Genomic DNA, 15,875 nt, shown 5'->3' with positions numbered 1-15,875 from the left:
GACATTTATCTAGGACGCTCCACACATGAGATTCTATTTTAATAGCAAAGTCTTTTTTTAACATAATCCTTTAAATACCTTAGAGGTCATTTTTACTTTTGAAAAAGTACAGATTTTCCTGGTCTGTACAGGCTTATTTGTCAGTTAGAAAAATTCTGTCACAGAATATCTTCTAAAGCAAATGGGAGGAAAGAAGGATGAATTGTAGAGCTCAGGTAGTGCTACCGTATGTCAAGGAGCTTGAAAGCTCATAGGATAAAGGAGTAGCAGAGAAATACTGTTTAAAAGAAAACTGTAATGATTGTAGTCGTGCATTCGCTGAAAATGTATAATCATTCAGTTAGATGCCGTAGCAAGGGACAGGTACAAAATTGTCACTTTAAGTGGCGATTTAAATGCACCATTGTTACCTTCTATTTATAAACGCCCATTCTGGGTAAGACATTTGGCAGCTGGGCTGTACTTGGAAATCCTGAATTGCCTGATCATGTTATGTGATGATAGCGTTTTCTTCATCAGTCAGCAGGGCTGACTGTTTTGTTCACTTACATTGGCCCACGAGAATCACATTGGTTAATAATTGGAAGTACGTTCACTGGCAACATAGCTAAATAAATCCAAGTATGTTTGCAAGAAATGTACACGTAAGTGCACCTGGATTCAATTTTCTTATGTACAGTTTCAAATTTACACACTTTGTATGCAAAGCTGTGCTGTCTCCTAACACAGATTCCACCTCCCCACTCCTCTTTCCCTCCCCTCACACACATTTATTTATCTGAGCTGGGTTCTTGCAGCTATCACAGGAAAACTGAGGTTTTTTTCTTTGCTACCTAGAAGCTTAAACTGCACCTCTGTAAGAAGTTCCCCAGGCTTCTTGCAAAACAGTAGTCAAATAAGCTACCTAATAGTGAATTGTTTTGAATGAATAAATTAGTCTTTCTTTAGGCTTCAAATTACACTGCCTGTTAATTATCAGTGCAATAACATAAATGGAGAATGCTGAAGTACTGACAAAATTTACAGCATCTTTTCTGTATTTATTTGCAATGTTCCCGTCATGAGCATAACGTGAATTCCTACCTTTAGCTTTCTGGTCAGTACATAATTTCCAGTTCTTGCTTTCCACCCTGGCCTTAGAACAGCAATTTTTGCGGAATGGAAGCATTGTAATACCCGCAGTGTGGGTTTTGCACCTTTAACTGTACTTATCTCAATACATAGTAAATCTTCATGAGCGTACAGGTAGTAAAGGTTGTCGTCTTTTCCCCTGCCTGGTGTCCTTTACAGGCAGGACGAATAAGCCATAAAATTTGCAGCTGGAAGTTTCTTGGGAGGAATTAATCCCAGCCTAAAGTAGATTGATGTAACTAGTTTGTACGATTTCATCCCGACAGTCCCAGGAGCAGGAGTGGGGTCTAGGAAAAGCCAGCCAGAGTAAAATGCATTTTGGCTGTGCCTGCTGGTGTAATGTCACTGGGGCTGTGTGTTAATTCCCACTGCGGAGTCAGGGAGTCGGGAGGCCTTGCTGGCTCGTTAGTGTGTCTGACATGGAAGCAGCAGAGCGTCTGACCTGTTGTTTCTACCCATAAAACAGTGTTGAAATGGAAACTATTGTTTTGCATGCCTGGATATAAATCAAATGCGTGTAATGACTCCAGTTGGCTTCTTTGGTTAAATAAAATGATTTTGATAGGGAAAGTAAACAAAAACATCTCTAGGAGAGCAGCTGCACTTAGCATATCTGATACCACTATTTAAAATGAAAATTCAAGCATAATTTTGCAAATTATAATGATCACACCGAATTATAGTAATGGAAATTAAGTTGATCTGGCACTTGGGAGACCTTGCTTACACTTGCTTATACTTGGCCAAGGAAGATAGAGGCAAACTGACTTAAGAACTGACCACCTAATCTAACAGCGCAGCACAGAGGAGACCTCCCAACCCTAATACATTGCAGCTCCTTTTCTCTGTAGAAATAAAAATAGACCATATAGATATGTACCTGTATGGGTATGTGTCTTTCTACTTAGTAAATATACTGTCTTGCAAAAAACATGGCAACATGTGGAATATAAACCGTTTTCTGTGAATATTAAAACTATAAATTATAAGGCTGGATTACATCATGTTTTAAAAAGACCCTAAAATATTCTCCACTATGGAAAAATTATGTTTACTTTAGCATTCTGTGTGATGAATTATGAGAAGAGAAAGTGCTTTTTAATGAATTAGATTGCTTGATGTAGTGAAAATCACTCTCTATTCACTTCCTGATCCTGTCTCACATTTCTGCCTTAGTTTCTGAAAACAGATGTTTTATGTTCAAAACTGACAGGCTAGTTTCTCAACAAGCTGTGATGCAGCATTTTGCACCACGTACAAACCTAGTCCCAAAAGAAGAAGGTAATACCCATTTTCCCATGCAGTGACTTTTGGGGCAGAAACTTGCCAGAAGTTAGGAATTCCAGCTTTATTTGTATTAAATGTTGATGATCTATATAGCAAACATTGTTTTTATTAAACTAATGAATTGCATCCTGTGAGGATTATATTTTAAGGAGAATTGAGGGGATAAACATGTCTCTGTGTGTTTGTAACAGCTACAGCTTTTGGCCAGTCACATCGTTCTACTGTCATAAATGTTGGCTAGATCATGTTTTTCCTTATTTTATTGCAGTAGTTCCTGCTTGATATAAATGAAGTTGTTGGCATTGGTTTGCAATTGCATCATCTTTCTGACTACAGTATCTCTCTCCCATAATTTTGGTAGAAATAGGCTGTTGAGACAGCAATCCTTTTGCAATGTGCAGTATGTTGTCAGTGCCAAGATGAAGGAAATCATCAGCAGGAGCAGCTCAAAGCAGTTAGATCAAAATGTATTTTGCCTCTATTGATGCAGTGCAGGCTGATATTTTGCAAGTGTGGAGTAATCAAGGGGAAAAAAACAACAACTGTGGTATCCTGCCTCTGCATGTAATGTGATTACCATCTAAGAGTGAAATGGAAGCAGCTGAAGGAACAAATCCAAAACTACCCTGAGACACCATGGCAACTGGCCCCTCGCAGGGACAGCAGGAAGGGGGGCTTGGCCATTTCAAAATAAAAATTGCTTTGAATGACCTTCTGTTTGCTGAGTGCTGGGTGCTTGCTTAAAACCTGATGGTCACAAGGAAAATTAGAAGACATTCAATGCATAGTACAACGTACGCTGTAAGCCTGAGCCTTTAGGAAACTGGAGAGAAAGAAAAGATTGTGGAAAATGCTTAAATATTTGGATACCGTAGATGTATTTATGCAGGAGGATGGAGGTACTGTTTACATATTATCCTTGGAGTGTAATTACAAGAATGTAAAATCTTGGGAATCAGAAGTATGTCTCTGTTCTGTAAGAACAGTGAATAATGATAGTGCTGTGTGTATCTATGAAATTTAAAACTAATTTTGTGTACACGTTTTGTTCACAGCAGGGATTTGAGTAGCATTTTCATGCCAGCTTCTACATTTTTTCTAGAAAGGTTTTATGGCAGAGAACAACACTTTTCAATAAAATACAGATTTCACATCTGGTGCAGCTAGTATATACTGTACTGAAAAATGTCCCTGATGAGTTACATCCACTTAAAATAAAAATATTTTTTCAGAATAATAGATGCTCTATTTCTTCTTAAAATTTACCCTGCAAAAATGAACCACCTGCATTACCATGGCTCTTAAGAATATCTTTTTTTTGTTGTTTTTTTTTTTAAATGATTTATATATAAAACTTGCAGAATTTCACATTTTAAAAAAGAGGCTAAACTAGACCTGCAAATAAATAATTTTAAGTCTGTTACTTGGGAAGAGTAATGTAAATCATGATGTATTTTCAGATTGACCATGGAGATGCACCATCTGAAGCTAACAATGAACCTAGGCCAACACCAGCAGAAAATGGAGTAAATTACACTGCCTCTCTTACACCGAAACCAGCAACTCAGATTGTCCACAGCCAACCAGCACCAGGTAAAAAAAAACAAAGGAAAACAAAAAAAGTCCCATCTTTTCAAAATAAATCTGGATAATAATTCTTCATGTGCTTTGCATTTAAAGAACAAAGCGGGGTGGGAGGCGGGGGGTGTTTGTTTGTTTGATTTGGTTTGGTTTTATAAAATAGGTGGAAATTTTCCCATTACGTCAGTATGCTGTTAGATCCAGTCATCTTCAAACAAATATCTTCTATTTAAGAGTTGCTTTTGTGGTAGAACTGAAGTTTATTACAAGCAAGAAGATTTGCAGGAGGTTTTTTTGGTATTGTTGCAAGTGCAGGAATCTCTTTAAATTGTTTTTATGAATATGCCGAATTTATGCATGTAGTTAATCTTATTCCACACACAAACTACACTCTTAGATAGTTATATATTTTGTGTTGAGATATCTCCTATAACAAATGCTTGTTAGACCACAGGGTTTATAATTTTATGACTGCAGTCTTCATAAGCTTGATCTAACTGACATCCAAGGAGCTGGATTCACCTTGTGTACAGAAATTTTGCACTGACATCATAATATAGGGCAGTTGTACTAACTGTCAGCCTAATACCACTTAAATGGCTCATATGAGTGTATTGGTGAGTTCAATAACACCTCCCTCATAAGTAAAACAACAAAGCTCAGATGGGTTTTCGGAAGGCTACCTTTTCGTGTTGGTTAACAGAATCGGTGTTGTTTTCCTTGTTGCTACTCTTCTGCTCAAGAGATGTGTTTTCTCAAATGGTTAATAAATGCCGTGTCAGTGCATGTCCTGTTTTATGTCCTGCCGCGTTTTAATATGCAATCAAGCAGCACAATAATGGCTGTTGTTTTAAAGGAATTGGAATCAGTCATCTCTTTTACCTCTAGGTTCGGTGAAAGCACCTGCAAAGACAGAAGATCTTATTCAGAGCGTCCTCACAGGTAATAAATACACTGCACGAATGATACACTTTTTTGTCAAGAGAAACGTATTTTTTATTAAATAGGCCATCTGGCTTAGACATTTTTTTTAGTGATTAGGACTGCAATAACTCATAGAACATACATGTTTTGTTCCTCAGCTTTGAAGTTATTAAATGTTTGAGCACATGTTTCATGAGATCAGTATTGAGTGCCAACAGGGAATTTTTAAAAATACCCCATTGTTGTAGTTTCACAAGCACAATGTTACCATCTAATGCAGACAAAAGACCAGCATTATTATGAGAACAGAAGATAAATTTGCTCTGAATGTTGTGAATAGTAGTGAAACCATTTTATCTTCATTAGCCTTGCAGTGTTCCTGTTGCTCCTACAAAACTGAAATTACCATTACATTAAGCAAACTGGTCTGTTGGTTAGATCGTGCCTTACTGTTCAATTGGGAGTCATGTCCTCCAGCTTGGAGTTAGAGTTTAGATTGCAAATCTCATAACTCAGTTTATTTTATAGTTGTTCTCCTACATTAGAACCCATTCCATATCCAAATCTTGTGTAGGCCTACATTTAGGTGTGGAAAACAGATAAGACACATGAAATTCTGCGTGTCGATTGCCTCTTATTCAGTCTCCCTCATGTGCGGTAGAAAGAGGCTGGCCTAGATTGTGGAAGTACCTGCTGGCCTCATACAATCAGTCTGTTGTCTGGGAAGGGTCTCCACTCTGGCTTCCCCAGATCATGCAAGTGATCATTCCCTCCGGAACTTTTTTTTTTGTTTTTAATTGCTGATTTGGGATGAGCTCGTGCAGGTCAGGCTGGCAGACCCTGAGCTCGAGCTGTGATCTGGGTTCACAGAGCAGGACATCCTTCATAGCTCCTGTTGGAGTGACAGCACTGGAGGGCAGTTCTCAGCATTTAGCTACCGATCCTTTGCTGGACTGGCAACCAGATGGCCACGACTCCTCTGATGCAGGGTCTTCATCACAAGAGAAGTGAAGACTCTGCCGAGATGCTGTGATGATACCGGGACAGATGCCTCCAGCCAGTGCCCGGGTCAAGGCAGGAGAGCAGGCAGCTGAAGTGCTGTTTGTGAAGGGAGTTTAGGCATCAGCATGTTATATAGCCCATCCAGAGGGAAGGGAGACTTGAAGTGTTGATACACTTCAAAAAAGATCTGTGGTCATATCTGTGTAAGATCATGTTTTTATATGTTGGGCTGATGGGAATCTTTTGAGGAAAGAAAGTACATGGGTTTTATTTTGCTACACATCTTGGTGTTCTAAATTTTCATCTCTCTTCTTAGTTTCTATCAATTAAATTTGCCATGGTATTTTCAATCTGGTTAGCTTATTTCCAGATAAGTCTACTCAGGTAGTTTAAGTTAGCACATTTCACTTACCAGCAGTAAACAAGCATGCTTTGTTTCATTCCTGCTAATGGCATTTTCTGGGTTCTCTGATTGAAATCGTACGCTATTAGAAAATTGAAGTGGCTTTTGTTATTATCGTTGTAGAAGTGGAAGCACAGACTATTGAGGAGCTAAAACAACAGAAATCTTTTGTTAAGCTTCAGAAGAAGCACTACAAAGAAATGAAGGACCTTGTAAAGAGGCACCACAAGAAAACCACTGATCTTATCAAAGAGCACACTGCAAAGTATAATGAAATCCAAAATGACTACCTGCGACGAAGAGCAGTTTTAGAAAAAACAGCAAAAAGAGACAGTAAGAAAAGGTATGTTGAACGTAGCTTTCCTGTTCTTGGTATTGGAGATCTTTACTCAAGTCTTCTTTTATAGTAGGCAATTAATATGGAGGTGTCATTAGAACACAGAAAAAAATCAAAAGCGGCAAGATTCCTAGGTAAAATGAAGTCAGGACCTTTGATATGGAAATCATCAGAAAAAGCCCTCTCCATGATGTGCTGGTTCTCTGCCAGAAGCCAGATAAGTTGTTCACCATATTACACCTCTTTCCCTGTAAAGGGCACGCAATATTTATCTTGGGACTTTCCCTAGACCGCTGGTATGGGTAGGTGACTCAGCTGTACTGGCAACAGCAGCCAGTGGTTAGGTAGCGAGCTTAATCACAAACTGTGAGAGGGGGCATCTCCTATGTACTGGGACAGTTCAGGAACCAGACTGCAGCGTGAAAGAACTCAAACCTATCTGGATAAAGTGTTTTACTTTTGTACTCGGGTCAACTGCAGCACATTTTATCAGAGCACCCCATCTTCTCCCATGCTGATCTCCTTTAGGAGAAGGAGTATTAGTTCCATGGAAACTACTGCCCCACACTTAATAATATAACTTTATAATGTAGCTCCTTTTTCAGGTAAGGAAAAGTTTTTGCAGCCAGCACACATGGTCATCCTGCCCAGATTAAGCAATTGGTTTGCTCTGGGCCACCACAGCGTGCTGTCTGGTGGTGGAAGAGACCCAAGTGTCAAAACAGAAACAAAACTTAGTCCTCCTTTATGCTATTTATGGGTAAAACAGATATTCTGGAATATATTCTGGATATTGGGGATGAAGAGCATTGTCTCCAAGTTAGAGTCCTGGAAAAAACTCATGCTAGAGTAGAAGGCATCAGATGTATAATTAGGTGAAAGACACACCTGAAAGTTATTAACATCTGACTACTCTTTAAATTATGATTGATTCAGACCACTTGGGGATCTCTTAATGATTGCTTGGCTTTGCCTCTGCATGCACACCCCTCCTGTCCTATGTCTTTTTCTAAATCTTGCATTGCCCTATCTCTTTGTGTGTGCTGATATAATTTTTATATTATTTGTTTAGGTAATAATAAAAAAGGAGAGTTGTATTTATCATTATCAGTTTGAAATGCAAAGACCGTTATGACTCATTAATCTTTCCACAATTATTGTCTTGTTCATATGGTAAGGAACTATATGTTTAATAAAGACCAATTCTGGCAAAACATATACACACATAGGTACAATCAGGGTCTGATACATTACAATTGAACGATAATCACGTAGGGGTACCCTCCTAAATTTTTATTTCTCCCATTAGTGCAGCATTTTCATTTTAACTTGATTTATTTTTGAAAGTAATTAGATAAGCACAAAAGTCCTTTAACTTTTACATGAAATTGATATAGCTGCAGTTCTTAAATAGGAAGACATTGAATGAACATTAAAAAAAAATTAATTGATACTTTTTGGTAGGACATCATCAGAGAAAAAGGCTGCAAGCATGCTCTGGCTGCTAACCTTGTTGATAGTACCTCTCGTTGTAAGTGACTGGGATTCAGGCCATAACTTGTCCCTAGGAAGGACCTTACTCATTTGTGCCTGCCTGATGACAGAATGTCATTGGGCTTAATAAGAGCTTAACACTCATAATACATCTATGTTCAGCTGGCCTTGACTGTTGCCAGTTTTTAGGCTTCCAGGTTCTACACTTGAGTTTAACAAACTCCCTTAATGACTGGTTGTCAGCTGCACACAGTGTTATTTTATCCGCAGTATTTTCCATCATCAATGTGTGCGACAGATAGTGGCAGACAAAACAATGTCATGTTTCTTTTCTATTCAAATTTAAGCAGAAAACCAAAATAAATAAAATGACTCATTTATCTTGGAGTAAAAAGGATTTTGGTTTTTTATTTCGTTATGATCTGACCACAAATCATTCATGATATCAGGCAATAAAACCCTGCAGTCTGTTACGTGGAGCTGTCACAGTGATTTCAGAGATGTGAAGTTTTATGTGTAGATACAGAAAAATCTGAAGGTTAAAAAATCTGAGGTTGAATTTTAAAAAGGCAGGAACATATTTTTAGGGATTTTCAAACTTGCAAGTACATATTATCTCAAGCAGCAGACTTCTAATAGAATACTATATCCCAAGGAAAAAGGTGATTTTTATCGTTTTAAATTATTACTGAAGCTATTTGCCTGTAACTGCAAAGTATAAATCACTACTTGATCGGGAGTCCTTGTATCAGGTTGCCATACAAATGTGTTGTCTCTGGTCAGAAGCAATGCATGTTTCATGCCCTTGTCTAAAATTTGGCCAAGATTCAGTAAAGCCATTGTCTATAGGAAGTTTGAAGCATTTATTTATACACATGCACAAATGTTTTGCTGGTGTTGTTCTGAAGTTTCTTTAATGATCGTGTCCCTTAAAAGACACGTATGTTAGTATTTTAGCCAGCGTTTAGAAATAGGCCTTATTTCTTTTTCCCAAAAATAGAAGAGAAATGTCAGCTTTAAAATATATACTGTAATGGCATAATATGCTGACTTTACTATTCATTAATGCTGTCTTCTGGCTCTGTATTTAAATTATCCTCACCTATCACACTGACACCTCTTAACCTCTTAGCAGAATAGTCAAATACAATAAAAATACAAGAAATAAAGAGAAGCTACCTTGGGGTTCGTATTCTCAAACTGATGAAAGCAGCTTCACATTATTTCAGTGGAAGTAACTCAAATTGACAGCAGCTGCAAACTTGAACCTGGGAGAGAGAAGAGAGGCAGCCAGTGTAGCAAGTTCTCTGCATTGTAATCTCTGCAAATTTCTGAGTAGCAAACTCATTTTTCTCACAGTGTCAGCCCTCTCTGTTCAAGGTTTTACTGTTTTGTCCATCTCATGCAGTGTTCTGGGGTTCCCAGGCAACTGATTTAACACCTGAGTACAGCAGTAAACACAGCTGCAGAGCAGGGACATGGCATAATCTTTTGTTTGTTTGCTTGTTTGTTTTTCTTGGGTTTAGTTTAGTGCTGGCTTGAGAGTGATACTGCTTTTGCTCCTTATTCTTCCCTTGAGCAGTTTAGTGTCATCATGTCTCCTTTCACAATTACCTCTGTCCTTCCTTCTGTCTTAAGAAAGAAAAAAAAAAACCAAAACTGTTCCTTAGTGTTGCTTTTTAGCTTCCTCATTATATTTTTTTTTTTGCTCCTATGTGCTGCCTTCTGAGATTTACTCCCCACTGGGGTGTTAACTTTCCTCCTAAAGTCAGCAGTCCACAGAGCACTTCCCTCTGTGTGTGCTATGCATGGCATTTCCTGAAGGGAGGAGAAAATACCCAATAAAGGGATGTTCCTACCATTTTAAGCATTTTATAAATGCAGATGTAAAGTCATGCTCTTAAATTTATTGCTAAGCGTATGCAAGGATGGCTCTGTTTTCAAAATACTTAGCATTCACCATTTCTGCTGAGGACTGTGCAGCTTTGAAGTTCAAGTTACGTGTCTGGAAGTGGATAAACAAGTTCCATGGGCATTTGTTTATGGGAAATCTTGGCAGTTGCATTTATAGCTCATTTATACTAAGTCCAGTTCACACCTCTATGATGGGTTAGTAAAATGAGGTTTAAAAGCAATAGCCATCTCATTAATAAACTGCTAACGCTATTTTTTTCCTAAAAGATGAAATTACTGGACTTACTAGAGCTAAAGTCATCTTCTGGCCCTCTATGTGGTGCTGAGAAACTTCTTAATGGGCTACATATAACCAGCTGCCTTAAAAACAAGGTTTAAGTATGGGACAGAGTGTACATGCCTAGTGATTTAGACCTTGGTGGTGTGTGTGTGTCTTTGCAGATCTGAAACGGGCAGCCCAGACCACAGTTCTTCAACTATTGAACAGGAATTAGCTGCGCTCGACTCTGAAATGACCCAGAAGCTAGTCGAGCTGAAGGAGAAGCAACAACAGCAGCTGCTAAATCTCCGGCAGGAGCAGTATTACAGTGAAAAGTACCAGAAGCGAGAGCACATTAAGCTGGTACGTTTGTTATGTTGTCTGCTTTTCTTTAACGATCTCAGGGTGAGTAATGAAAGCAGCATGACATTATAATTAAGTGGGGCTTCCTCTTACTTGGAGTCCATTTCAGAGCTTGATTTCCCTGTGTTCTGCTGCAACTTCAAGGAGTTGTTGTGTCACTTTGTCACTAACATTTCTAACAACCTGGAAAACTTTGGATGGAAGGCAGAAAGGCAAGACGGTTATTACTACTGCAAAAGCAGAGAGTCCTTACCTCTAGTTATGTAAGTCTCGGTTTATTGCAGCTTTTGGATGATGTTCCCGTTTTGTTCTGCCACCTTTTTAAACATACAACACTCAAGGAGGCAGGATTAGCTGGAAAATAAATGGAAACGTGAAAATAAATAAATGAAAATAGACTCAAACATTCCCCAGGGCACAGAGTTGTGCCAAACAGTGTTCCTGTTGCAGATGAATGCTTTAAGGAGATGCAGGACATAATCTGTATATGGTGAAGAAATATTTTGCATCCATCAATCCAAGCCAGCTTGTGTTTTTACAGCTGGAGTTCGGCTGACAACTACAGCAGGATCATAGGCCCTCTGAGCTGACATAGAGGAGCTGGGGCAGATGGCAGCTGATGCTGATGGATGTTCTCAGGCAGAAAAGAACATTTTTAAAGGGTGTTATGGGAGCACAAACTGTTTCTCAACTCCAGACAATCCCCTCTCACAATTTTTTTCTGTTTTATGATGTTTTGTCTCATTACTGTGGATGAAGTGATGTGTCTACTCTGCCCTGCTATCCAAAAGGAGCAGGTCAGATGAGTGATACGCGCGGATATTGCTCAGCAAGGCCTTTTCACAAAGTCATTCCCATGGATCATAGCATGGTGGTGCAGTTCCCAAGCGGTGCCCTGTTTTATCACCGGCTGTATGTGAATCACTTCAGCAGTACCCAACAGGAGCTGCTCCCGTGTGGGTGCATGGACACGGTTACCTGTGCTGCAGGGAGAGAGCTCACATTCAAGTTGTTGGCTGCATCTCAGGGATTTTAATTTTTATAAGAACAAACCGTTTTGGACCCACACAGTTGAGCTTATATTGTAAGCTAATTCATTTCTCATTTCGAAATGGGAAATGGCATTTCTCAAAGCAAAGATACATTTTCAGCATTGTCCGGTAGTGTCAGGATAAATTCATATTTTAGCACAGAACCTTCAGACAGTTTTCCCTCTGAGCTGTGCAGGAGTTAATATTCTGGTTAAAATCTGCTTTGCAGCCAAGATGTTCTTTCTGATGTCTTTCTTTTAGAGGACAGGCTATTGTCGGTATCTTTCTTCTTTTATCTAAGGAATGAAAAGCTGGATCAGACTAGTGAGGCATTATTATACATTCTCTGCTTCATCATCCTGAGGATTATTTTACAGAATCAGACTTAAACTAGAGGGGTGATCAAACCAAATTGGTCCCATTTCCCACTTTAATTCATTGAACTTGCACGCAAGCCATGTGTCCTCTCCCGTCAGCATCGCCACCACAAGCATGCTTTTTGTTAGCAGTTTCAAACCGAATGAGGCTGGACCCAGCACTGCACAGCAGATTTCAAACCAGCCACTCAGATTTTTTTTAATCCATCATTCTGTGATCAAAATGTAGGCTAATGCTTATCTATAATTAGCTTTCTTAGCTATCATGCATGAATTTTCAATATCCACCTGACCACCCTGAAATCCAAGCTGTTCCATGTAATAATGCTCAATGCAAGAGGAATGTTTTCAACACTCACAGAAAACCTTGAATACTCAGAGACACAGGAATTCAGTTTGTAATTTATATTGCGTAAATTCAGTGTGTGACCATTTATGAATTATCATAATTCATTTTAATTCCTAGCTAGCAAAGGTAAAATCTGCAAAATATGTTCTGGTTTTACATTTAATATTCTGAAACTATATCACCTTAATGTACAGAGCAGTAATAGTTTCTGTGGAAATCGGACATACAGAAGTCTGGCTGGACTGGCAAGTTAAGAATGCATTTAACACCTATAAGAATGTTTACTGGCTTTTGATCGTTGGTACTTAATCAGGGAATGGTGTAACACCTTCATGTCTGCTACAGATTTTTGAGGAAACTTAGATGCATGTATGATGTTTAGCTGAAAATACACATTTTTGTTTCTTGGGATTTTTTTTTTAGCTTATTCAGAAGTTGACAGATGTAGCAGAGGAGTGTCAGAACTGCCAGCTAAAGAAACTGAAAGAAACATGTGAAAAGTAAGGTGCTATTCCCCTTATAATTGATTACTACTCCGTGTGGGTTTTGTTTAGATACGTTTTGAACTTGCCTTTATGTTTTATGCTTTAGAGAAAAGAAAGAATTGAAGAAAAAAATGGACAAGAAGAGGCAGGAGAAGATCACAGAAGCAAAATCCAAGGATAAAAATCAAATGGAAGAGTAAGTATATCCCTAGATCCATATCCTTATATGTTATAAGGTGACACAAGATTTTTCTCAACTGGAAAATCAAAGAAAGGTCTCAACCCTAAATACAAGGCAGCTTTTAGTCAGACTGTAATACCTCCCCAGAGCAGTGGAGTCCTTCTTACTTCCGCTGATACTAATTTAATTTCCTGGGACTAATCTAATCTCCTGTTCTGCGAGCATTGTGAGTCTGGGTCAGCTGAAAGGTGCTGATGTGAGGTGTGGGGACATGCCTGCGAGTGGCATGACGGAGTGATTCACCGAGATGCTGTTAATCCAGACACTGTTCCTCTGAGTATAAATAGACTTAGCGGCTTCAGTTCCTGCAGGGTTTGATTTCCCCTTAACTTAGGTTTTTATTTGTGAGTTATCTTTAACTCACAGCAGCAACACACTGGAATGTTTGCTCTACTTTTGTGATAAATTCCCCTCAGATGCTGTGCTACTGATTCTCCTCCAGTGACAGTGTTATGCAGCGTGCGGTCACTTTGGGTGGAAGAGAGAGGAAAGCTGAGCTCTGAGGGTGCAGTTTTTGTGAACAGGGACAGGAATATTAATTTCATTTATGCACCACCAGACAATACAAACTGTAGTTGTGCAAGTTGATTATATTCTTCCCAAAGGCACAGTATCTAGGTTTGTTTGTCCTCCTTTGTTTGTTTTGGCAAGCAGCTCAAAAAGAAAATGGAGCATTTTAATCTTGCACTGTTTGCTGGGATATTCTTGTTACCAGTCTTTACTTTAGTAACGTTTAAGGACAGTTAAAAATACAGGAGGACCAAAAAAAAGAAAAATCCAGAATATCTGAGATTTACCAAGTAACAAAGATGCCACTATGTTTGGTTTTCTACAAGTAAAAAGGTTTATACAGGTTTTAGAGCCTCTCAGCATAGAATCTGTGTATTTGGTAACACTGAAAGGTCACACACACACGATGAACTGCATCAGATAATTTAAGAATCAATATTATAGAATTTTAATAAACATCCTAGAAAAAAAGATAATATGGATGTTGTCTACTTAGACTTTAGTAAAGCCTTTGACACCATTTCCCACAGCATTCTCCTGGAGAAGCTGGCTGCTCATGGCTTGGACAGGCGTACTCTTCGCTGGATAAAAAACTGGCTGGATGGCCAGGCCTAAAGAGTTGTGGTGAATGTGGTTAAATCCACATTCACCAGTTGGCGACTGGTCACAAGTGGTGTTCCCCAGGGCTCAGTATTAGGGCCAGTTCTGTTTAATATCTTTGTCAACGATCTGGACGAGGGGATCGAGTGCTCCCTCAGTCAGTTTGCAGACAACACCAAGTTGTGGTGGGAGTGTTGATCTGCTGGAGGGTAGGAAGGCTCTGCAGAGGGACCTGGACAGGCTGGATCGATGGGCTGAGGCCAATGTATGAGGTTCAACAAGGCCAAGTGCCGGGTCCTGCACTTGGTCACAGCAATGCTACAGGCTTGGGGAAGAGCGGCTGGAAAGCTGCCCAGTGGAAAAGGCCCTGGGGGTGTTGGTCGATAGCCGGCTGAACATGAGCCGGCAGTGTGCCCAGGTGGCCAAGAAGGCCAACGGCATCCTGGCTTGTATCAGAAATAGTGTGGCCAGCAGGACTAGGGAAGGGATTGTCCCCCTGTACTTGGCACTGGTGAGGCCGCACCTCGAACAGCATGTTCAGCTTTGGGCTCCTCACTACAAGAAGGACATTGAGGTGCTGGAGCGTGTCCAGAGAAGGGCAACGAAGCTGGTGAAGGGCCTGGAGCACAAGTCTGATGAGGAGCGGCTGAGGGAACTGGGGTTGTTTAGTCTGGAGAAGAGGAGGCTCAGGGGAGACCTTATCGCTTTCTGCAACTACCTGGAAGGAGGTTGTAGCGAGGTGGGGGTTGGTCTCTTCTGCCAAGTAACAAACGATAGGACAAGAGAAAATGTCCTCAAGTTGTACCAGGGGAGGTTTAGACTGGATATTAGGAAAAATTTCTTCACTGAAAGGGTTGTCAAGCATTGGAACAGGCTGCCCGGGGAAGTGGTTGAGTCACCATCCCTGGAGATATTTAAAAGATGTGGTGCTCAGGGACATGGTTTAGTGGTGGACTTGGCAGTGCTAGGTTAATGGTTGGACTTGATGATCTTAAAGGTCTTTTGCAACCTAAACGATTCTATGATTCTAAAATGAGAATAATTGATTATGAAAAAAAGGGAGAAATACTGAATATGGTTAGAGCTGGTCAGAGGGCATGGAAGTCATATTAGAAAAAAGTAGTTAGTCATTACAAAAATGTTATAGCAGTAAAAATCAATTGCAATAGGAAATGATTTGCTGAGAGGTTAATGAGACAGTAGGGAGAAAGGCTCAGAAACAGACAAGTAGAAATTCTTTTTTGTTTTCTTTTTTTTTTTTTCCTCATGTTTCCCAAAGGCTTTCCTTTGCCAGGCTTTTCAAAGCCCCTTGGGAAAGATGAGATGGGAACTACACAGGAAACTCGGCTTTCCTCTGTGAGGTGACACAGTTTGTGGTCATTCTCGCAGTAGGACAGAGAGTAGCGAGACCTTCTGGTGAATCCCATTCGAGTCATCCAGGCTAGGCTGTTGTTTATTTAAAGCTTTTACACAAATTTGGGAAAGAATATTACACAGAGATAATACATTGTATTAATTGTTACTTAATTTTTCTAATTCCTACGTGCATCCAGGGATTGTGTAACTACCTAAAAACATGAGATTTTA

General features: G+C 39.5%; 1 protein-coding gene across 1 annotated transcript in view; it reads left to right on the top strand.

Annotated features, from left to right (window-relative positions):
- Positions 1-15,875, top strand: part of PLCB1 (phospholipase C beta 1) — a 405,965-nt gene that overhangs the window by 326,553 nt on the left and 63,537 nt on the right. The window contains exons 24-29 of the mRNA XM_075147729.1: positions 3,879-4,011; positions 4,888-4,941; positions 6,452-6,671; positions 10,515-10,695; positions 12,876-12,952; positions 13,044-13,133. Of these exons, the coding sequence (XP_075003830.1) occupies positions 3,879-4,011; positions 4,888-4,941; positions 6,452-6,671; positions 10,515-10,695; positions 12,876-12,952; positions 13,044-13,133 (755 nt within the window). The remainder of the gene's footprint in view (positions 1-3,878; positions 4,012-4,887; positions 4,942-6,451; positions 6,672-10,514; positions 10,696-12,875; positions 12,953-13,043; positions 13,134-15,875) is intronic.

The sequence above is a fragment of the Calonectris borealis genome, chromosome 3 (assembly GCF_964195595.1).
Source record: "Calonectris borealis chromosome 3, bCalBor7.hap1.2, whole genome shotgun sequence".
In the NCBI taxonomy this organism is placed as follows: Eukaryota; Metazoa; Chordata; class Aves; order Procellariiformes; family Procellariidae; genus Calonectris; species Calonectris borealis.
The sequence above is the reverse complement of the archived record's forward strand: the minus strand, read 5'-3'. Positions and strand labels throughout refer to the sequence as shown.